Source organism: Herpailurus yagouaroundi, unplaced genomic scaffold (assembly GCF_014898765.1).
Source record: "Herpailurus yagouaroundi ecotype Mexico unplaced genomic scaffold, PumYag 139, whole genome shotgun sequence".
NCBI classification, from domain to species: domain Eukaryota; kingdom Metazoa; phylum Chordata; class Mammalia; order Carnivora; family Felidae; genus Herpailurus; species Herpailurus yagouaroundi.
Window position 1 is genome coordinate 59548826 of NW_024412394.1, and position 24526 is coordinate 59573351.

Consider the following 24526-nt stretch of genomic DNA (forward strand, 5'->3'; position numbering starts at 1 on the left):
AACACCCTGGGGAAATGCTTAATGATTACCAATTGTATATTTCACTGAATGTAAAAATAATACATTATAATAAAACAAAAAAAATCTATAACTAAAAATATAAATAATTTACTATTAACCCTATGTAAGATACGTAACAGTGTTTTTCTTTTTTTTTTAATTTTTTTTTCAACGTTTATTTATTTTTGAGACAGAGAGAGACAGAGCATGAGCAGGTGAGGGTCAGAGAGAGAGGGAGACACAGAATCTGAAGCAGGCTCCAGGCTCCGAGCCATCAGCCCAGAGCCCGATGCGGGGCTCGAACTCACGGACCGCGAGATCGTGACCTGGCTGAAGTCGGACGCTTAACCGACTGCGCCACCCAGGCGCCCCAACAGTGTTTTTCTAATTGTGCCAGACTTCTGTCACCTGACACCATTCTTTTTTATGATTTAAGATTACAATGCTAACATATGAGGGTGAAAATATGTTGAATTTAATTAGCTTTAAGTAATTTACCAATTTATATAATGGATTAAAAAAATAAGATTTAAATAGTTGAAAAGCACCTGAAAAATGTTTCTTTTCTAAATCTTTCTGTGATAACCATCTTCTGTCATTTAAATTATAAAGCTGAAAGAATAAGCTAAAGCTATAAAGGAAACAGCTCTACAGCTGCCCTAAGGATACCTTAAAATATACTAAATAATCAAATATATATTAAGAAGTGACTGAGGAAAAAAACCAAGTAGCAATACTGAAAATCACTTGAATCAATTAATGACAAAATATGTACAATATAACTATTATTATATCTGTCTCTATGTCTGAAATGGCTCACGACAACCCTGAAGACACCTTACATTATGCACTGTACCTGAAGCATATGTATACACTGTTGTAGTGGCAGTCACTTCTGGTATTTTTTAGCTGAATATTTTATTTGTAATAGTGTAAGGTAAAATGACCCTATGTTACTAATAAAACTCTTTTTAGACAAGTAATGCAATACATTAAAGACCAGGGCTGACATACTAACACAGGATTCCATCTCATTTTATTTTATAAAGAGGTCATAAGGCCTATGAATCTTCTCTCAAACCTATTTCTTTTACGAAAACAAAAAGTATCGTTTAACACAATATTAAATGCATAAATTTTGAGCAAAGTAAAATATTCCTTCATGATACTATGAAACAGAAGTTTAAAATAAGCACCCTAATAGTGTATATGGTACACAGTAATACTATAAAACTTTTAAAAGCATTATAAAGAATCTCAGAAATGCCACTTATATATATATAATTAATATGGTAATTATAAAACATTATAAGTGAAATAGAATACCTCATTAACAGTTGCTATGAGAAATTATTTTCCAATGGCATAAAATTTATTATTTTTTTTAGATAAGTAGCATATCAAAATTTACATTACTGGTTGAATGAGAGCCTTTTATTATTTCACACTAGCCTTCAATCATTTCAAAGTAACTTTTTGAAATTTATGACCTTATATATATATATAACTTGTATTATTAGCCAAGAATACAAAATATACATTGATAATGCGATACAAACTGTAAGCAACTTTTTGAAGGAGTTATATTACTACTTATAGTTGAGGAAATGTGCGTGATTTTATCTAAGATGTTTAATTTGTAATCCTACTAAAAGGGTCTTTTGGGGAAATCCCAAATAAGCATTAAACAATACATCAACAAAAACATTTTAGGAACAGAAAACTCTATTATTATTAAAAAATATATTTACCTTATTTGCACTTTTAACTCCCAGAAATGTCTGTCCAAGAGGAACTGGTCGAAAACGGCCATCAAAGTAGAAAAGTCCAATACAGGGATTAACGTGTAAAAATGTAGCAACATCAAGGTAGTTGGGTAAGGTTGCAGAGAGCCCAAGAATCCTTATCATACTCTGTGTGGATTCCACCTACATGGGTTACATTATTTAATGTATGAGTAGATTCAACCCATTTGGATTTTTCTGAGTTTGAAATAAGTTTTAATAAACAGAGAGTATGAGACATTTACAATAAAACAAGATTCCACCCCTCTTAAAAATATGTAATAACAATACATAGTTTGAAACACAGATGTCTTTATCTGAAAGATAAACAATGAAAGAAAACTGGTCTAAGCCTGCCATCAAGGATAATATAAAATATATAATAAAACAAGATCCACCCCCAAATATATAATAACAACACAATTTAAAAGACAGATAACTGTCCTTATCTGAAAGATAAACAATTAAATAAACTGGTCTAAGCCTGCCATCAAGGATAATACAAAATAATTTAAAATGTAATTTTAGATTTCCTGAACTGAACAATCTTATTAATTTTTTTTCCCTAAAAATGTAACAAAGTAAGTGACATACATGGATTAGGATTTAGTCTAAGTTTTATCAATTTATAATTTCAGGTGCTAAAAACACAAAAGTCTAAAATAATTAAGGTAAATGTTTCTAGTATTTCACAAATTTAAATTTAAAATGAATGACAGAAATATTTGAAACTATGTGTATATATATAGTCATTGAAAATTTCCATGGACCTTTTAAAAAATTATTGAAGGCTCATTTATTAAATCAGCATTTTCCTTCCCTTATTATAGATTGCTTAGTCTATAATTCTTTACCTATTATACAGTATTCCTTTTGCTGTATCATACTACCATATCAGTAAAGCATATCAGTAAAACATACCATATCAGTAAAAGTTGAGCATATCAGTAAAATATATGACTGAGAAACTAACACACTATTCTTTCATCACAGAGGAAGTTTTCAAATTGGTTTACCAAATTATCATTACACACTTTATATTAAAATCATTTCATAATCATAACAGAAGAGAGATTGCAGGGAATAATAGCTAAAACTTGGGAAAAATAAAAACTACTGAAAACATGAATTAAGCCACATTTTTTGTGTTCACTGCTGTAGTGTAATAGTCTCGTTTTGTTGCTGAGCACTATTGATAACTGATTTTGTTTAATAATTATCTATTAAGCTCTTAATGACAGGCACAGGGCCAACAGAACAGGAGCTTAGAGTCCATATGTAATAATGGCAAAAAACATCGTAATGTGTCCTATTAATAGCTGTAGTTTCCCAGAATGGTGAGAATAATGGGCAGGGATCACTAAATAAACTCCGGTACGTCAGGAAAGGCATACTGAGTGGGGATAATGGTTGCTGCCAATCTAAACTGAGAGGACAGCAGGCAAGCCAGAAGGAATCGGGAGTTTAGGGTACTGCATCTAGCAAGACTAGTAGCATGAACTGGAGAAAGGAGGTGACAGAAGATGTGGTTAGAAATATAGAAATAATCATGAAAGAGTTTACATGCCAAGAAGTATGTCCATTTAACTGCTCATAAGCACACAACAGCGTCCAGTTCTCTCTCAGTTATGTTTTCAGGTCTAATTCATAACTTATAACACTTATAACATCCTCATCTTTTAAGTTTCTACACATTCAGTAAAAGGTCTTTATCATTTCTAGTTTTATTTATTCATTGGCTTTCTATTGTTATTAGACTTGTTAGAGGTTGCTTTATTTAGTTTCTTTTTTTTCCAGTGGCTTTTAAAAATTTTGTTTTCCTATTTTAAAATTAACTTTATTTTTCAGGTTTATTATTTTTTCCACTCGGTTTCATTAGAATATTTTGCACCAAACTAACATTTAACATTTAATAATTAACTTATTGATAGTGTCTCCATTCCTGTTTCATTTTAGATGATAAATCTTACGTTGAATAACAATTCTGGGTGCATTTGAGAAGCTTCCATTATTTTTAAAAAAGAAAAAGAAAAGAGTGCTGACCCTCTCTCTTTCCTTCTCTTCCTTCCATGATCACTTACTGACCTCTAAGTGGCTGCGGATTAATCTTTCAATTGGTTGGGTTTTAAATCTTCATTTTATCAAATATAAAAGTGTAGAATGTATGCATGTATATACATATGTATGTATGTGTATCTATCTGTACAGAATTTTATCATATAAATGTTTCTAAATGTCTACTGTATTCTGTAAAGACTATGATCTGTTCAATTTCTGCTTTGAGAAAATGTCCCATAGAGACCTGAGATTTATCTATTCATAGGTTATACAATACTGTATGTTTGATCACTTCACCACATTAATTATATTATTCAAATTCTTACATCAGCAATACAGGATGTTAGTATTTGCCAAAAGAAAGAATCATTTTAATCACATACGAACTTCCCATTTTAAACTAGGAGGCAAAATTAATTTTCCCCTCCTAAGGGGAATTAATTTCTATCATTAGCATGATACAGTCTAGGATCATCCACACCTCAGCCCTATGGGTTCTGCAGAAATATTAGGTGGCATTCTGCTGCCCCATGTCCCTATAATAGCCCTTCTTTCTGTGTTCTCATATCCCTTCTGCTTTCATATTTTGTATTCTTGGCTTCTAAAGTCTGATTTAGAAAATGGTTTCTTACCTAAAAAAAAAAAAAAAATTGAAAACATCTAATGTGATTTTAAAAATTACACGATTTAGAATGAATTTGGCAAGTTAGTCAACCTATGAGAGAAAGCATATAAAAAGATTTCTAACCTTAACGTTGTATTATTATTTTTTTACCTAGAAATGTTCGCCATTCTCACTTTCTTGCTATCATCAGTAAAATAAGGGGGTTCATGAAGAGACACTGGGTAAGTATTTTAATCATTTCTTCAGTTTCCTATGTCCTTATTTACAGCTAATTTTAGTCAAAACTTGCTTGCATCATACTGGTATCTTCAAGTTTACTGCCCCTAAGTGAGCAATTGCCAATGCCGGATTTCTCCTTGCACATTGCCATACAATGTACACACACTTCAGGAGAGTCCAAATGCGTGGATGCATTCCCTGACACCAATGTTTCCTACAAGCATAAGAGAAAATGTGGTCCTGTAACTTCAAAATCCATTCTGTAAGTTTAGACAGAGGAGTTTAGAGGTTCTTTCTGGGCATATTTGAGGACTAAATAAAATACCTATAGAGATACCTATGAGATATATATGGCTCCTTAGACAGATGATTCTTACCACTTTGGTAAAAGAATAAGAACTACAACTTTCAAATTAAAGGTATTTAGTTGGATATAAAAACAACCTTCCCCCCAAAAAACTCCAGACTGAAATTATCATGAACTGAATCAATATAAACATTTGTATGGCAGAGTTACAGACTTGTTAAGGGAACAGATCCATTTGCTTCATTAAATTTATAAATCAGTGGATTCCATAAAAATTATATAATAAGCCAAATTACAGAATAAAAAATAAGAAAATGAATAACTGAATTTTCAAAATATGCTTTTGCATTTAATTCAAAAAGTTTTTACCTTTAGGTGATATTATCTAGAGGACAACTCAATAAGCCCTGGAACTCATATTTTGTTAAATTACCATCCATTCACTGATTGTTAGTAAGTATTTTATAAACCTGCTTTCACAAAGAAAAGGGGGACAAAGTATGTTCTAATTTGATATTCATTATTACTAGAAAGGATTCAAGAATAAAAGAAATCACAGCAGATAGTCAGAAAAGGGAGTAAACAAAATATTCTTTTTTACAAAGGAGCAAGGGTGGCATTGTAAGTAAAGTCAGAGAAGATTTTGTCAATCATTTCATTCGTCAGTCAACAGATTGTGTATGTAATTGTATTGCGGGGGGGCCACCAGGAAATAGCAGTAAACAAAACTGTCTTTACAATCAGGAGCTGACGTTTTAGTTGTAGAAGAGACAACCATAAACTCATTAACAAATTAAGGAATTTCAGGTATCGGTATCAGTAAGTGCTATGAGTAGAGTAAAACAAGGTAATAGCATAGAAGGTAGCATGGGTGGGGCCACACTTTAGGTGGGATAATGAGGAAAAACCTCGCTAAAGAAGAAATATTTGAGAGATGATCAGGGGATAAAAATCTTCAAACAGAAGAAAAAGTAAGTACAAAGACTGTGGGATTGGAACAAGCTGAGCAGGAAGAAGATGAATGAGAGGACAAAGTGTGGATAGAGCAGAGTTTAGAGGTCTACTGAGAACCCTCTCATGTATGACTTTGTAGGCCATAATTCACAAGCTTGATTCAATACATACAAAGTACACTTTCTACCCACAGTACTTAAAAATGCACATTGGAATTTACATTAAATTGCTATAGGAACTTTTAAACAATTAAACACTTTTAACAGTTAAATGTATCGAGTCACAAAAAACAATTATACTTTTAAACAATTAAACATTTTTAACAATTAAATGTATTAAGTCACAAAAAACTCAGTTTCAAATCAAAAAAGGATATAGGCCGCTTTCTCTGATTACAATGTAACATACTTAGAAAGATAAAACCAAGAGATGGCCAAAAACTTCTATTCACTTTGTAATTAAAATATATCATTATGATCCCATGACTGATCAACTTCATCACAGGTTTCTAAGGAGGCTTTTGATAAGTTTGCTTAGTCTAGAAGACTCAGTGGGTATAAGCAAAGTAGTTCAATGTGAGTAATAGGAATACTTCCATAATTAGACATCCATCAACAATGGCTTAAGACTTAAACTTTCTGCAATGTAGATACCACTGAATAAGACACAGATCCACACATAGACTATTTGCAAAAGCGTAAAGAGGGAGCATCAAAAAATGATAGAGATAGATAAAAATTAAAGTATAAATACATATACAATATCTTACCATGAATTTGCTTTCACTAAAAAAATCTTGTGGCTATCAGCAAAAACTAAAAACAAAGGAACCCTCTATCGGGGAAATAATGAACATCCCTATTAGTTAAGAAACCCCCTTTATATGTTGTGATGAGAATCCTTTATAGTGATTACAATGATTTTTTTAAACAAAACTCTTTATTTATTTATTCATTTTGAGAGAGAGAGAAGGAGAGAGCATACGCAGCAGGGGCAGGGAAAGAATCCTAAGCAAGTTCCCCATGCTGTCAGTGCAGAGCCCAACACTGAGCTCAATCTCAGGAACCACAGCATCATGACCTGAGCTGAAATCAAGAGTTGAGGCTTAACTAAGCTACCCAGTCAACCCTAGAATGATGATTCTAATTACGCAACAGTTCTCTGTAGTACTGAAGGTGATTTGAAAGGATATGAAAGTGATCTTTTTGTTTTGAAACCATTATAACATAAAAGTTACTGAACATATTTTTAAGGTATTTCGATGTTAAATACATGATACTCTGCAAACACCATAGACCTTTTTCTGCTAAAATTCCATTTAAAATGACTCTATTTTTTAATCTAAAAGTATGATCCTATTATTCTCAATATATATAATAAGCCTGTATGTGAAATACTTTCTTTTAAATGAGAATAACTTGGAACTTTATGTGCTAAACCAAATCTCAAAGCTCTGTAAACTACACTATGAACTATAAATTCACCTAAAAATTATTGTGTCGAAAACTATAAAAGTTTTAATATTTTACAGCTTATTTTTTATAATTAGCCCAAAAGCTAGGCAGTAAGTTTTTAGGATGTTTTCCTTTATATAAAATCTATGTTCAGACAGTTTAGAAGACAATTAATATTAGTTCAGTGTTGTTAAATACAACGGATATGGCCTTTCTTACACTTTCTGTTTTCTAAATTCCTCTCAATCATGTGTCTTGTGAATTTAGTCCCTAAAGCCACCACACAATTTCAGAATCCGAACACAATCTACACTGCATTTAGAACATCTTTTAATGTTGCTTCCCTTAGTTACAAATGTTGATGTGCTATGTAAAACACTGCCATCTACTGGGAACATCTGGTAATCAAAAAAAAAAAAAGGTACATTGAAAAACAGCAACTTTGCTTTTTAATAAAAATAGTTATGAGCTTTGTGATAGTACATTAAAAAATATGAGAAGAATCACACAGACCCTTCTATAAAGGAGATTAAAATATAGTAAAGGATACAAATGAAGACAGAATTTCTCATAACCAGTAAAACATTCTGCCTTCAGTGAGATGAGTTTCACCTCTGGAAGAGGGTCAACGGTATTGGAAAGGAAATGGGGAAAGGACACATAGTTTTGTGTGGCTGGAACCTATTGTAGCTAACAAATATGTAGAAGTTAAAATTATACAAATAGATCACAGCTCCAATAGTCTTTAATGTCCAGATAAGGAATTTAAACATTTTTCTTTAGATACCAAACAGCAAGCCATCAAAAAGTTTATGAACATAGTAGTAATAAACCATACAATTGGAGTTTGATTATATTATGGAGATATCATGTGTAGGATGAATATATTAAATATTTAGATGTTATATATCTATACTATACAAAATATATATATTTCTATATCATATATAGATATTTCTATAACTGCATTACATATACAATAAAAATCTATTTTATATATTTAGTTTATATAAATTTAACTTGATATAGTTTATAATATTTATGTATTATATGGAAATATATACACTATAATTAATATTCATAAACTTAGAATTGCTTCAAAATATATATAATACATAGTATCATGTGTCTGTGTACATATATACAGAAAGCATTAGCAGGAGGCCTGCAATCCATTTGTTCCCTTAACTGGGGGTGATCAGGAAAGAATGATGTCCTAGTCAAACACCCCTGTAAAATGCTAATGACAGACCTTCTGGTAAATGTACTAATGATATTTACTCGACCTCTAATGTTCTATAGTTACAGGCAAGTCCTTAACTTTATAATGCTTTTAGCTGATGGCCATGGTCCCTCTAGGTGGCTCAATGTAAATAAATCTAGGATGTATGGATTCATATGGCATGACTCCCCGAAAAACATCACTAAGCTATAGAAGTACCATGGTATAAAATAAACACATTTCTTTTTTTTTTTTCAAAAGTATATAATTTATTTTTTTTAAATGTCTCATTTTACTCTTAAAGTATCTTTTTTTTAATATGAAATTTATTGTCAAATTGGTTTCCATACAACACCCAGTGCTCATCCCAAAAGGTGCCCTCCTCAATACCCATCACCCACCCTCTCCTCCCTCCTACCCCCCATCAACCCTCAGTTTGCTCTCAGTTCTCAACAGTCTCTTATGCTTTGACTCTCTCCCATTCTAACCTCTTTTTTTTTTTTTTTTCCTTCCCCTCCCCCATGGGTTCCTGTTAAGTTTCTCAGGATCCACATAAGAGTGAAACCATATGGTATCTGTCTTTCTCTGTATGGCTTATTTCACTTAGCATCACACTCTCCAGTTCCATCCACGTTGCTACAAAAGGCCATATTTCATTTTTTCTCATTGCCACGTAGTATTCCATAGTGTATATAAACCACAATTTCTTTATCCATTCATCAGTTGATGGACATTTAGGCTCTTTCCATAATTTGGCTATTGTTGAGAGTGCTGCTATGAACATTGGGGTACAAGTGCCCCTATGCATCAATACTCCTGTGTCCCTTGGATAAATTCCTAGCAGTGCTATTGCTGGGTCATAGGGTAGGTCTATTTTTAATTTTCTGAGGAACCTCCACACTGCTTTCTAGAGCAGCTGCACCAATTTGCATTCCCACCAACAGTGCAAGAGGGTTCCCGTTTCTCCACATCCTCTCCAGCATCTATAGTCTCCTGATTTGTTCATTTTGGCCACTCTGACTGGCGTGAGGTGATACCTGAGTGTGGTTTTGATTTGTATTTCCCTGATAAGGAGCGACGCTGAACATCTTTTCATGTGCCTGTTGGCCATACGGATGTCTTCTTTAGAGAAGTGTCTATTCATGTTTTCTGCCCATTTCTTCACTGGGTTATTTGCTTTTCGGGTGTGGGGTTTGGTGAGCTCTTTATAGATTTTGGAGACTAGCCCTTTGTCCGATATGTCATTTGCAAATATCTTTTCCCATTCCGTTGGTTGCCTTTTAGTTTTGTTGATTGTTTCCTTTGCTGTGCAGAAGCTTTTTATCTTCATAAGGTCCCAGTAATTCACTTTTGCTTTTAATTCCCTTGCCTTTGGGGATGTGTCGAGTAAGAGATTGCTACGGCTGAGGTCAGAGAGGTCTTTTCCTGCTTTCTCCTCTAAGGTTTTGATGGTTTCCTGTCTCACATTCAGGTCCTTTATCCATTTTGAGTTTATAAAATAAACACATTTCATGATTAAAATAGCTCTCTTCTGTAAATGATGCCCTTCATGCTTGAAAATCTGGGCCAGAGCCAATCCTATGCAGCAAGAAAGGACCTGGAAAGCTATGATGGCAGTTTCAGACTTCTCCATGCTTCACCTTTGTCTCACAACTACCTGTATCCTTGAAATTATCAAGTTGGATATTAGCTAAAACCTGATTTTTGTGTCTTTTTTAATATTCCATCCCTTTGTGTTTTATGCATATGTGTTTATGTGTGTGTGTATACACATATTTTTAATTTATATGGTAAAATGTGAACATGTCCCAAATAACCCTCTAGTTCCATTTCTATTATCAAATCACCTTTAAGGTTTGTAGCATATCCTTGCATGTATATTCACCCTTGTCTACCCAAACCTAAAATATAAATGTAAGCAAGAACTCTGATTAACTACATCCATAGCACCTAGAACTATGTGGTTGGCACATGTTCACTGAATGAATGAATGAATGAGAATATAAACATATATTTTTTTCTTCATATAAGTGGGATTATGCTATATGTAGAGGCCAGCTTCCTTTTTCAATAAGAACATATCTTTTAGATCCAGTTCATACAGCTCTACCTCATTTGTTTTAAAGGCTGCAAAGTAGCATTTTATAGTATCACTATAATTTATTAATTATATATATACATGTTATATATATAACATATATATATGTTTGTGGGAACACCTGGGTGGCTCAGTCGATTGAGCATCCACTTCAACTCAGGTCATGATCTCATAGTTCATGAGTTTGAGCCCTGCTCTGGGCTCTCTGCTGCCAGTGAGGAGCCCACTTTGGAGCCTCTGTCTCCCTCTCTCTCCCTGCCTCTCTCCCGTGAGCACATGCTCGGGTGTGCTCCCTCAAAAATAAACATTAAAAAAATTTATGAAAAAATACAGGTATCTGTTTGTGCTATGATTTCCACACATTAGATCCCTAGAAGTAAAATCATAGGGTTGGTTTTAGGGGCTGCTTTCAAGTTACATTCTTTTTTCAATTTTGCCAATTTGATAAAAATCTCATGTCTTTTTAAGCATCTTTTCTCTATTGCTCAGTATTTTTATTTCTATCATGAAACGCTTTTTACAAATTTCTAAAAAACTCATATATCTTACTAATTTATAATAACTATTAAATATAAAATACATTATTTTACATGCTATTGTTACTCTGTCTCACATTTTAACTTTTTGGAGATGTCTTTGTTGGTCAGAAGTTTTTAATATTTAGACATCCACATGTGCCACATGTTCCCTTTATAACCTTTGGAGTTTTGCATTTTGCTTAGAGCTTCTCTACCCCCAAGGTTATTTAGATATGCTGTCTTATATTTTCTTTAATGTATTGAGAGTTTTGCTTGATATAGTTAAATTATTAATCCATCTAGAATTTTATGGTGGATTTACCAGATGGAAACACACTATTTTAAAACATTTTAAAATGCAGTATAACTTCCCATATACAGATCTAGATCAGAGCTAGTTAGCATATGAAATATAAAATAATTGATACCTAAGTAGTGATTGGGATGAGGAAGAATGTTAAGGAAGAAGGAAAACTTGAGTGTGATTCCCAGTTTGGGGCTTGAGACTGTGAAGCCATATATAAATATATAGGGAAGATGGCAGAGTTTCTGACATGTTTAGTAAGAGATATCCATGGGATATTAGAATAGGAACATACAACTGCATCTGGATATGGCCAGAAGTCAGAGGGTAAGATTTGGACTACATAGATTTAAGTGACAAAGGCAAAGAAGTGTTATCTTCCCAGGGTAAATATTCAGAATGAAAAAAAGAAGATGGCAACTGACTGAGACTTGGAGAATGTAAACATTTCAAGGTTGAGTAAAGGAGACAGCAAGGGAGACCATTAAGAGCAGCTAAGTAGGTGGGGAAAAAAAAGTCAAGTGAAGAAAACCAGAGCAGGATCGCATCATGAAGCCAAAAGGAATGAAAATTTCAAGATTGAGAAAATGATAAGTTATATCAAATATAAAAAATGAGTAGTGTGAAAAGGTAAAAAAAAAAAAAAAAGGAATTGGTTTGAGGACTGCCTTTAATAAATGGCAATCCTGGTAAAAACATTTTATTACCTATGTTGCAACAATAAACAGACTACAATGGTTTGAAAGTCAAAAGAGAAACAGTGAATACAGATTAACATTTCCAGATGATAGGTGGCAAAAAGAGTTTTACTGAATAGGAGTTATTGGAGAGGGATAGGTTTGAGAAAGGTTTTTTGGTAAAGATGAGAAGGACTTTGCAGTTCTTTTAAGCTGAAGAGACAGTGTCCACTGAAAGTGAGAAGTTAAAGATAACACAGCAAAGAAAAGGGATAACATACAGAGTAAAAGGAATGGGTCCAAGGCAAGCAGAGAAGGGGTCTCTAGGGAACAAGGGATAGAATGATGAATATGGATATGAGGGGGAGGGCTGAGGTTTATTCTGGGTGGTGAAAGGAAAGGCAAAGGATGGGAACTGAGGGACTTTAAGCATGAAGGACTCTACTTCCGTTCAGTAAACACATTGCGCTAAGAATGAGCACGACAGGGTAGGGAAAAATGCGGGAGAAGTCTGGTGAAGCTTGGAAATGCTCACTTTAGGAAAACAGAAGAAAAGTGGCTCAGAAGTTCCAGGGTGATCCCAATGATGCAGGTAAATTCAGAGTCTATGAACGTAAAGTGACTCGTATACCACTATGTGATCTTCTTTGCTAGTGCTTAGCATCTGGCTAGAGGCATATATATGATTCAAATGATTCATGGATGGAATTATGCCAGATAGTCAGGGATAAGTTAAGTAAGTTAAGGTTACTGACAAAAGAAAAATTGGTCATGGTGTCCTGGCTATTTCAGAAAGAAAATAAAACCAGGAGAATATGGATCAAAGACAATAATAAATGGAGAGTAAAGAATTAGAGTTCTTGATTATGTTGAAAAACTAGTATTCATCTATTTTCTACACATGTAAAATCTACCAACAAACATCATTTTAATACCCATGGACATTCTAAGACACTGTCTTTTCACTTAATGAAAAGAGAGGTTGACAGAAAATAATCACGAGACATTGGTAAACCAACTTTTGTTTGAACTATTTATGAATAGCCAGGAAGCTCTCAAACCAGAAATAGCGTGTACAGGTCTTTTAAAAAAATGATGAAGATTATGCACATGAGGTGATTACATTTCATTTTATCTAGTATATAAGAAAAATTGTAAATTGTTCATATCTTTTCAGGGGGAAGAAGTGCAGACAGAAGAGAAGTGGATGAAATCACGAATATTTACCTATGTTCAATTATATCTTAATACTGCTTAGTCAATATTAGACATAGCTTTGCGACAACAGTTTAGAAATTTTCCTGTCTTTATTTTGGCTAATTTAGAGAGACTTCAATAAAATAAGACTTGGAAGGAAGAAAGAGTACTTTTAATATGAAACAAAATAGCTAAAGGTTTCTCCATATTAAATTATCTTTATTCTCATGAACAAAACATATTAATATTTTTTGAATGCTACATTTAAGCTTAAAAACTTACTCATTCCTCCAAAATAAGCTGAAAAATAACTTCCTCTTACCTGCCGTAAAGTACGTGCCACTATGCTTTCTAATACTGGTCCTCTATCTTCATGCAGCAAATGAACTTCATCAAGAATAAGGAGCTTTACAATTTGGGAAAGAGCTACGTCTCCAACACTCTTTCTTGTCACTACATCCCATTTTTCTGGTGTGGTAACAAGCATCTGTAAGATAAAATGAATTTAAAAAGAGAAAGTATCACATGGATGATATAAATTTCACCTGTGCCATTCAAAAAGAAATATAATTAGCAGGCTTTATGCAGATCAAATAAAAAGTGTTCAAAATATCCTGGAATGATATCTAATTCACTGTAAACAATGTCACTTCAAGAGTGATATTTCACTCCACTTAAGTTGTGATATTAAGCAGTTATTTAAAACTCAATGAAGATAGTCTGTCAATAAATTGTTATGAAATTATGTTAAAAATACATACCTTCTTTTTTTTTTTTTTATTTTTTTTTATTTTTTTTTTCAACGTTTATTTATTTTTGGGACAGAGAGAGACAGAGCATGAACGGGGGAGGGGCAGAGAGAGAGGGAGACACAGAATTGGAAACAGGCTCCAGGCTCTGAGCCATCAGCCCAGAGCCCGACGCGGGGCTCGAACTCCCGGACCGCGAGATCGTGACCTGGCTGAAGTCGGACGCTTAACCGACTGCGCCACCCAGGCGCCCCCATACCTTCTTTAAAAAGCATCTTATGATATAAAAAACAAATGAGTCTATATTTTAAACTATATACACTGATGATGGCCTTTATTTGAAAAGAGACAAAGAAGTGAAACAAGTGTTAAAAGGAAATGAAAAGGAAACCAAGAATCCACTCTAGGAACAATAACCTGTCTATACCTATCCAAATTTGAAGGAAGCTTCACTACTAACACAGTTTTTAAAAAGCTGCTCTTTAAAATCAACTAATATATACAGTACTTTTATACCAAAAAGTAATACATATAATACATATAACTGGCACATAATGGTAACCCAAAGAGTGAGTCACCGAAGATTCTAGGGCATGCAGAGCAGGAGATAAGCCTAAGGCATTCATGTGAACTTCACAGAAGCAGACCATTTAACATGAAACTGTAATTATAAATCCCTTTGTTTGTCACATACTAAATTGTTTGCGTACTCTAAACTTACCCTGTTGTGAGAAAAAGATGACAAGTTTAATAATATCTTCTACTATGGTAATACTACATTAGGAAAGAAGCCAATATGTGGATAAATCAAAGAATACAAGATAACAAACAAAATCAAAGCTTTTCTTAGCCAATAGATCAAGATTAGAGAGACAGATGATAATCACAATTTATCTGTGCTTTGAGGGGGTTGACTAAGATAAGGGTCAGGTTATTCTGTCAACATTTTTGTTATGTTATTTCATGCCTGATTAAGTCAGCTCTGGGGACAATAACTTTTTTTTTTATTGGTGCAAATTATGTATAAATTCTTATCCACAATCTAAATTTATCAATATGATCTGTTGCATTATTAGTGATATCACTGCTTTCATTATGAAATGAACTATATCAACCACAAAGTTTAGCAGCTAAACAGAACATTAATTAACAAACTATAATGAAACAGATTAAGCAATTCATATCAAAGATATGACATACTACAAATCCAAAGCTACTTAGTTAATTTGCTAACGCTAAATGGCAATGTTGAGATCACATCAAATTTTATAGAAAAGATGTGCTGCTGGAATTACGTATAAAAAGATGTCTAATAAATTCTGAGATCTAAAATAGGTAAAAAACATTCACTATGCATTAAAATCTCTTTCAACAAATTTAAAATGAACTTCTACTTTGAATAATGATAAACTTAAAATAACCCAGGATATATTAATATAAATATACCCAGGGATCACTTACTAACAACCCTTTTCATTAAAAGTCCTGGAAAACATGCTTATTTGTTTTCAAAAACAACAATTTCCTACACTGTATATTTACTATAAAAGTATAAAATAAGTAAGCTTATTACTTGCAAGTGTTAGGAAAGATACAGGATACACTTTTTAAAATTTTATTTAAATCCAAGTTAGTTAACATACGGTGTAGTAATGGTTTCAAGAGTAGAACTTAGTGATTCATCACTTACATATAAGAACACCCAGTGCTCATCCCAACTAGTGTCCTCCTTAATGCCCATCATGCATTTAGCCCATCCCTCCATCCAACACCCCTCCAGCAACCCTCCACATATATGTTTGTTCTCCATATGTAACAGTCTTTTATGGTTTGCCTCCCTCTCTGTTTTTATCTTATTTTTCCTTCCCTTCCCCTATGTTCATCTGTTTTGTTAATATGAAGCCTGGCTACCTACCTCAACATGAACTTAGAATATTATGCTAATACTTTCTTATAATTAACTTTCAGAGATAACAATGCGGTAACAAACTGTAAAATCAAATTTTTCAGATATCAAAAAGCTATACCAAGGAAATCTTAAAATCCACTTTAGCGTTTTATTATACTTTACTTTCAGCATAATGAGAAGTGGCTTCATTTAAATTACTATTCATCACTTCAGTTCCCTGAACTTAAAACGGCTAGAACATAAAGTGTCACATTTGCTTAATGAATTGGAACTCATGCAAGACATTTCCATCTGCTCTTGTATCAGGGCACGGGTTAACTGTCAGCATTTTTACTGTCAACTTAAATTTCTCTAAATACATGTACTTATTCCCTCAGAAACATAAAAAATCATTACTTGAAACTGCTCCAATTTTATCCTGTCCACTGGGAAAATGGCATAGTTGTGATGCTATATACATATTACGATCATGCCAAAAATTCAGCGTATTGAGTTAAAATGCTCATCCATTTGACAAAAGAACCAAGGACCTAAGACTTGCCAGAACCAACTAATCTAGTTACGCACTTGAACATTAATATTATTATTTTACCTTTTAAAACACTGTGACCTAAGGGAAGTAGCTTTATCTCTTCATTTTTTCCAGCTTTGAGATATTGAGATGTAATCTATGTAAATTTAAGGTGCACAGGTGATGATTTGATGCAGATACATAATTCAGAATGATTACCACAAAAAGGTTAATTAACCCTTCTATCCCCTCACACTATTACATGTGGGTGTGTTATGTGTGTGTGGTGATAACATTTAAGGTCCACTCTATAAATAAATTTCAAGTATATAACACAGTATTGCAAATTAAAACTGGCATGCTATACATTAGATTGTCAGAAGATATTCATTGTATAGCCATAAGTTTATACCCCTTGACCAATATCTACCCCACTCCCCTATCCTCCAGACCTTGGCAACCACCACTCCACTGTTTAAGTTCAGCTTTTTTATATTCCACATATAAGTGAGAACACACTTGTTTCTCTGTATTGGTTGTTCTGTCTCACTTATTTTATTTAGCATAACGTCCTCAAGTCCATCGTGTTGTTAAAAAGTCTGAGTTACCTTCCCTTTTATGGCTAAACAGTATTCTATTGTACATATACACTGCATTTTCTTTATCCATTCATCCACTGAGGGGCACTTGGGTTGTTTCTTTGTCTTGGCTATTGTTGATAATGCTGCAAAGAGCATGGGGGTATATGAGGATGAATTTTGTCAAATGATTTTTTTTCTGCATCCATTAAGATGATCATATGATCATCTTTCTCTTTCATTCTACTAATATGATCCTCTCTTCCATTCTATTAATATGAATATGATCCAATATTAATATTTAGATTTTCTATTTCTTAATGAGTCAACAGGTTGTATGTTTCTAAGAATTTATACATTTCTTTTAGGTTATCCAATTTGCTGATGTTTAGTTGTTCATGATATTCTCTCTTGTGATCCTATGTATTTCTACAGTGTCAGCTGTAATGTTTCGTCTTTCATTTTTTATTTATTTTAGTCTTTTTTCCTTAGTATAGCTAAAAGTTTGTCAATTTTGTTTATCTTTTTTAGTAAACCAGCCCTTATTTTGTTGACATTTTCTATTTTTTTTAATGTCTATTTCACTTATTTCTGCTCTGATCATTGTTATTTCCTTTTTGTACTAACTTTGGGTTTAGTTTGTTGTTCTTTTTCTAGTTCCTTGAGGTATAGGTTAGGTTGTTTGTCAACTTTTTCTGCCTTAATGTAGACATATCATAATAAACTTCCCTCTTAAAACTGTTTTTGCTGCATCCCATACGCACTTAAACATTACTATTAAAAACTTTCCTTATATCTGTATATAGTAAAATTACAGTGTTTAGTTTTCTATGATTGTATCATGACTATTATGAATGAAATCGTATGGTATTTGTCTTTCTCTGACCTATTTCACTTAATATTATACTCTATAGTTCTATCCATGTTACTGTAAATGACAAGATTTCATCCTTTTTTTGAGTGAATATATTCCATTATATATATAAAATACCACTTCTTTATCCATCCGTCAGTGGACACTTGGGCTATTTCCATAGTTTGGCTATTGTAAATAATGCTACAATAAACACAGGGTGCATGTGTCACTTGGAATTAGTGTTTTTGTATTTTGGGGACAAATATCCAATAAGTGTGATTACTGGAACATAGGGTAGTCCTATTAATATTTTGAGGAATCTTCATACTGTTTCCCACAGTGGCTCCATTAACTTGCAATCTCACCAACAGTGCACAAAGGTTACTTTTTTGTCTGCATCCTCTCCAACGCTTGCTTTTTCTGTTTTTTTTTTTTTTTTATTTTAGCCATTCTGACAAGTGTGAGGTGATCTCATCGTAGTTTTAATTCACATTTCCCTGATGAGTGATGTTGAGCATCTTTTCATGTGTCTGTTAGCCATCTAGATGTTTTCTTTGGAGAAATGTCTGTTCATGTCTTCTGCTCAGTTTTAATTGGATTGTTTTTTGGGTGTTGAGTTGTATAAGTTATTTATTTTGGATACTAACCCTTTATAGGATATGTCATTTGCAAGTATGTTCTCTCATTCAGTGGGTTGCCTTTTAGTTTCGTTGATTGTTTGCTTTGCTGTGCAGAAACCATTTATTTTGATGTAGTCCCAATAGTTTAGTTTTACTTTTATTTCCCTTCCTTAGCAGACATCTCTAGAAAAATGTTGTTACAGCCTCTTGAGGTAGGCCTGTATTACTATAAACTTCCCTGTTAGAACCACTTTTGCTGCATTTCAAAGATTTTGGACCACTGTGTTTTCCTTTCCATTTGTTTCTATGTAATTTTTGATTTCTTCTTTGCTTTCACAGTTGACCCATTCATTGTTTAGTACCATGTTATCTAACCTCCATGTATTTGTGCTCTTCCCAGATTTTCTCTAATGCTTGATTACTATTTTCATAGTTTTGAGGTCTGAAAAGATGCATGGTACAATTTTGATTTTTTTTTTTTTTTAATTTTTGAGACTTGTTTTGTGGCTTAATATGTGATCTGTTCTGGAGGATGTTCCACGTACACTTGAAAATGGGCATTCTGCTGTTTTAGGATGGAATGTTCTGAATATGTATGTTAAGTCCATCTGGTCCAGTGTGTCATTCAAAGCCACTGTTTCCTTGTTGATTTTCTGTATGGATGATCTGTTCATTGATTTAAGTGGGATGTTAAAGTCCCCTATTATTGTATTACTATTGATTATTTCCTTTATGTTTGGAAAGGAAACATATTTTATGTATCTGGGTGCTCCCATTTTGGATGCATAAATATTTACAATTGTTATATCCTCTTATTGGACTGTCCCCTTTATTATTATATAGTGCCCTTCTTTGTCTCTTGATAGTCTTTGTTTTAAAGTCTCTTTTGTCTGATAGAAGTATTGGTATGCCAGCTTTCTTTTGACATCCATTTGCATGATAAATGTTTCTCCATCCCCCCACTTTCAATCTGCAAGTGTTTTTCAGATGAAATGGAGTATCTTGGAGCAGCAATGGATGGGTCCTGTTTCTTTATTAACTTTGCAACCCTTTTGACTGGTTTAGTCCATTTACATTCAAAGTAATTACTGATATGTATTTATTCCCATTTTGTTACTTGGTTTATGGTTGTTTCTACTATCAAGTAAATTTTTAAAATGGGTCTTACAACTGATGAAATATGGTACATTTAGTTCAAAATGTTAGGGATCTATTAACTAAACTAAAGAGCAATATTCAAGAATGTTTGCTTAACACATCTTCTATAGTGACAACACTCAGACTGGAATTGTTACAAATCACATTCTAGTGTTATAGACTAGACCAGGCAACAGTTTGCAGGATTTTGGAACTCTATTTTCCTTTTTAAAATACATAATGACATACCCACTCAACCAAGAAGTTTATAAATTACATGAATGTTTTAATTTAAAGAATAAAGGTAAAGTGTCACAGGGTTTAGATTCAATAAACATACATATAATTACAGTTATACTAACCTCTGCTATACAAATGTCAGCTCTGATTGATGGCAACAGCCCCCATAATGGAATGTGACAGCTTGCAAATTATACCTGCCCCTGGGGACACTACAACAAATCAGTTAGTTCCAACTATTTCCTTTTCTACATTTTATGTTCTTTCCTCTCCCATCAATTAACATGTGTGAGTACATGCTCACACATGTAAAGCACAAAGTCTTCTGAAGTATCTAGTTTTATTTATGTCAAGGACCACAGCTTTCAATTATAAAATAAAAATATTAAGATTAATTGGAAAATCTTCAAGTACAGAAGTATTCTTACCTCATATTTTTTTTTTTTTGAAAGTACAGATATGGTCAAGCAAAAGCATAAAGAATGTAATCTAACATGTATCTTGATGTTTTCATGTTAGCAAAAACACTGAAACTATTTTGGTTAATATTTCATAGGTAACATTTACTAAATAAAGTATAATTCAATAAGAAATTCTAAAACCTTTGAAGGAACAGAACATAGAGTGCTGGGAAAGGGAGAAACATTTAAAATACTTTCTAGACTACATGTGTTTACAGCTGGAGTAGAATTCTCTTTGCAGCTCTTTTTGTTGATTGAAAGCACTTGCCAACAATCTCAGACCATGCATACTGAAGTCTAGCCATCAGCATAAGCCTATAAAGAGTACAATGGTTGGTTACTCTAAAACTTAACTAATTATACTAACAGAGAAAAATACAGAAATTGTTATATTAGTGTGTATAAAAGCCATAAAGACCTTGCTCTCATCTCTAAATGCTTGTCCATAATACTCCAGTATTTCATTCCATTAAAATCTTATAGATGAAGGGTCTAAAACAATTTACAATGATTCCTCTTCTGCTGACTCATGAAGACAGATTTTTGACATGTGAATAATTTGTGGTAGAAACTTGTCCTGTGATAAGTTCTATTCTGCACAACTGGGGTTATGACTCATAGGGAACAGGTTTCCTTGGTACTATAATGTTTTTTCTCTTTCCTGCCACATGTGCAAAGCTCAGTTTGAGGATCAATTTCTTACAAAAACACTTTAAAATTTCATACTGCAATGCCAAACTACTAAAAGCTCAAAAGTGATGAGCTAAAAAAAAATGTATTTTGTAGTAATCAACAAAAATAATTCCAAATAATACCAATTTTATCTCTTCAAACTAATACCAGACATTCACTGTTGAGAGATTCTGCCAATTCAAGAACAATTAATCAAAAGTTTACTTGGGGTCTACTATTGGGCAGGAGAGACAAATGAAGGGAGGATTTTAAAATCTTATCAACAAATTACGGCAGGACATAAGCTGCTGAAAATTACTACAATTAAGAAAATCAGCTGTCCTTACTGAATACCTACCTCAATTATTTGATACCTTTCTATTTAGAAAAAGAACACAGGCAGGACATGTATTCTATTTAATCACAACTTATGGTTATCCAAAGGAGAGCTTCTCTACAGAAGTTTGTACATAACTGCATGTGTAGAGATAGGTGTCTGTGGTTAGGAATACAAACATAAAGGCAAGAAGTTTAGAAGCTTAAACGAGAAACGCAGCAAAGAAGAAATGTGGTCCAAACACTTCCTCACATAGTTACAAAATGATTTGGTCAACAATAGTGGGCAGCTGACCCCACTCAGTCAACTGCTGCTGCCTCTGCCCACCAGAGTATAAACTACACACAGTGCCAATATGACTTCAGTGCAGATCCATGTGAAATTTTACATTTTCTGCGTTTTTTTCTCCTATTCCTTCCATTTCTAAGAAACTTACAGCACCAAAAAAGAGATCAAAAAACATTTGTTTGTTATTGGCTTTGAAGTGACTTAACAGAAATTCACACACATACACTAAAATGGAGGCTTAGGAAAGTGATACAGAACAAAGGCAAATACGCCCCAAGCCAATACTGTATCTGTGAGGAAGCACAAAACCTGACTGTACACTTTCTTGACACACAATTGAAAAAGAAAAACTGGGAGTGATCTCAGCAAAATAGTAGCATAGGAATTTTGTGTTCATCCCCTCCCCCAGAAAAATCAATTTGAACAACTATCTGTGAATGAAAATCACTTCACTTCACAAGAGCTAAGGATTCCAGGTGAGGGATTATAGCACATGGGTGAAGTACAGAAATAAGAAAAGATGCACTGAGGAGAGTAGGAAAGATAGATTCATGTCACCACCCATCCCCAAGCATCCCTCCTTTAAGCCCAGGCAGCCCAGTGCAGAGAAATTCTTTCCCTCATTGCAGAAGGAAATAAGTGTCCATTTTTATCACAGACCCCAGAGCTGGCCTACCCCAGTACCAGGCCAACTCCACAGGCTTTAGGTGCTCCTTGGGGGCTCCCGCAAACCTAGGCTCCTGGCTCACCCTAGCACCCATTTGCCCAAGCAGCCCAGAGCAGCATCCACAGCCTCAGGAAGCATCCATGGCACAGGCCACCAGCAGGCTTCTGTGAACCCTGGTCTATGTACACGCAAAGGCGCTAATCACATCATTAATCACAGAAATGCAAATCAAATCCACAATGAGCTATCACCTAACACCTGTTAGGATGACTATTACTAAAAAGGATGCCAGTGTATGTAGAAGGAAAATGCTCCCCAAGCGATTTTGGTATTGCAACTTGAGTTAACAAAATTGGCTACATCTGTCAAATTTCTAGGACCTCAGGACTCCAATAGCCATTCTCTATTCAGTTAACTAAACTGTTTTGACCATACTATCCAGATTTCTTTCAAGCAAATCACTAGCCAAAATGATTTTACCACACTAGCGGCAATGGTTGGGAGCTGAAGTTATACTGTAGTTTAACCTGCATGGGGTATTTCCATTACCTTTACTAATTTATCGTGGAGAAATAGCTTTGTATCTTAATTAGAATTTGTTTAATAATGCTTAATATGTTATTTTTTGACACTATGCATTTTCCCTTTGTAGGAAGAGTCAATGTTGCATTTGGTGTTCATATCATCAAACTGCAAAACCTCAATCATTAATAGGTATATTAGCTATAAGGAGTGGAGCCATTTTGGAAGTAATTTGACAAAATCTCTCAAAATTTTAAACGCACAAACCCTAGGTCCAGCAACTCATTTCTAGAATTCAAATCTCAAAAAAAAGGCCTACAAATCAAAGAGAATGAAATCTTGCCATTTGCAACTACGTGAATGGAACTGGAGGGTATTATGCTAAGTGAAATTAGAGAAAGACAAAAATCATATGACTTCACTCATATGAGGACTTCAAGAGACAAAACAGATGAACATAAGGGAAGGGAAACAAAAATAATATAAAAACAGGGAGGGGGACAAAACAGAAGAGACTCATAAATATGGAGAACAAACTGAGGGTTGCTGGAGGGGTTGTGGGAGGGGGGGATGGGCTAAATGAGTAAGGGGCATTAAGGAATCTAGTCCTGAAATCATTGTTGCACTATATGATAACTAATTTGCATGAAAATTTTAAAAAATATAAAAGAAAATTAAAAAAAAAAGGTCTACCCACACAAATGGACATTCATGAAGCTTTTTAGAAGGAAATAATGTAGATGTATACATACTGATATTAAGTTAAAAATATGATGCATTTTACACAGAGACACACAAATATATGAAGTATGATTCTGTTTTTAATACGCTAAAAGAATACACACACACACACACACACACACACCTCTGCATTCTCCAGGTGTTAAGCTGAAATGTTTAGGAGGCTTTTCTTAAACCATAATACCCTACTAATAATTCCCTTCCATAGGCTTCTCTGGCATTTCTGTGCCCATATTTTCTATCTCAGCATAGTATTTATTACACTATATTGCTTGCTTAAATATCTGCTTCCCTCAATAGACACAGGCACTGAAAAGACAAGGACAGTGACTTGACAGATACTCTATCCACAATGTCTTAAAGTGGTCTGGCATGTGGTACATACTCAAGAACTGTTGGTGAATCATATTTTTTGCAGGTAATTATTACTCATAATACTGGTGGTAACTCTTCTTGCCTAATAAGAAAATAGAATATTTCTACACTTAATGGTAGGATTTATACAATTTATGTTCCATATAGATATTTGGTTTAAAAGTTATGTTCAATACACTGTCACATAATGGATTTTGTGAATTAGCCAGAGGAATGCTCACCTCTCTAATCTATTCACGTACATTTACCAAATGGAAAAATCTCAAAACATATTCAAAGAAAGAGGGTCATTTACTGAGTCCTGGACAAAGAAGATGCTGCTCACCCTGTGCCTTGGGGGATGACAGTCCCAGTATCTGGATGTTATTTCCCTTCAATGAATGTTGTTGAGAAAAGATGAGACTTTAATAGCTCTTCATGGATTAAGTTAAGTGGCTTGAATCTCG

The 24526-nt window shown here is 33.7% G+C and overlaps 1 protein-coding gene across 3 annotated transcripts in view; it reads right to left on the reverse strand.

Annotated features, from left to right (window-relative positions):
* Positions 1-24526, reverse strand: part of ASCC3 (activating signal cointegrator 1 complex subunit 3) — a 369269-nt gene that overhangs the window by 210859 nt on the left and 133884 nt on the right. For all 3 annotated transcript variants that reach the window (XM_040474260.1, XM_040474261.1, XM_040474259.1), the window contains exons 11-12: positions 13740-13904; positions 1752-1928 (exon numbers count right to left, since the gene is read on the reverse strand). In XM_040474260.1, coding sequence (XP_040330194.1) covers positions 1752-1928; positions 13740-13904 — 342 coding nt within the window. The remainder of the gene's footprint in view (positions 1-1751; positions 1929-13739; positions 13905-24526) is intronic.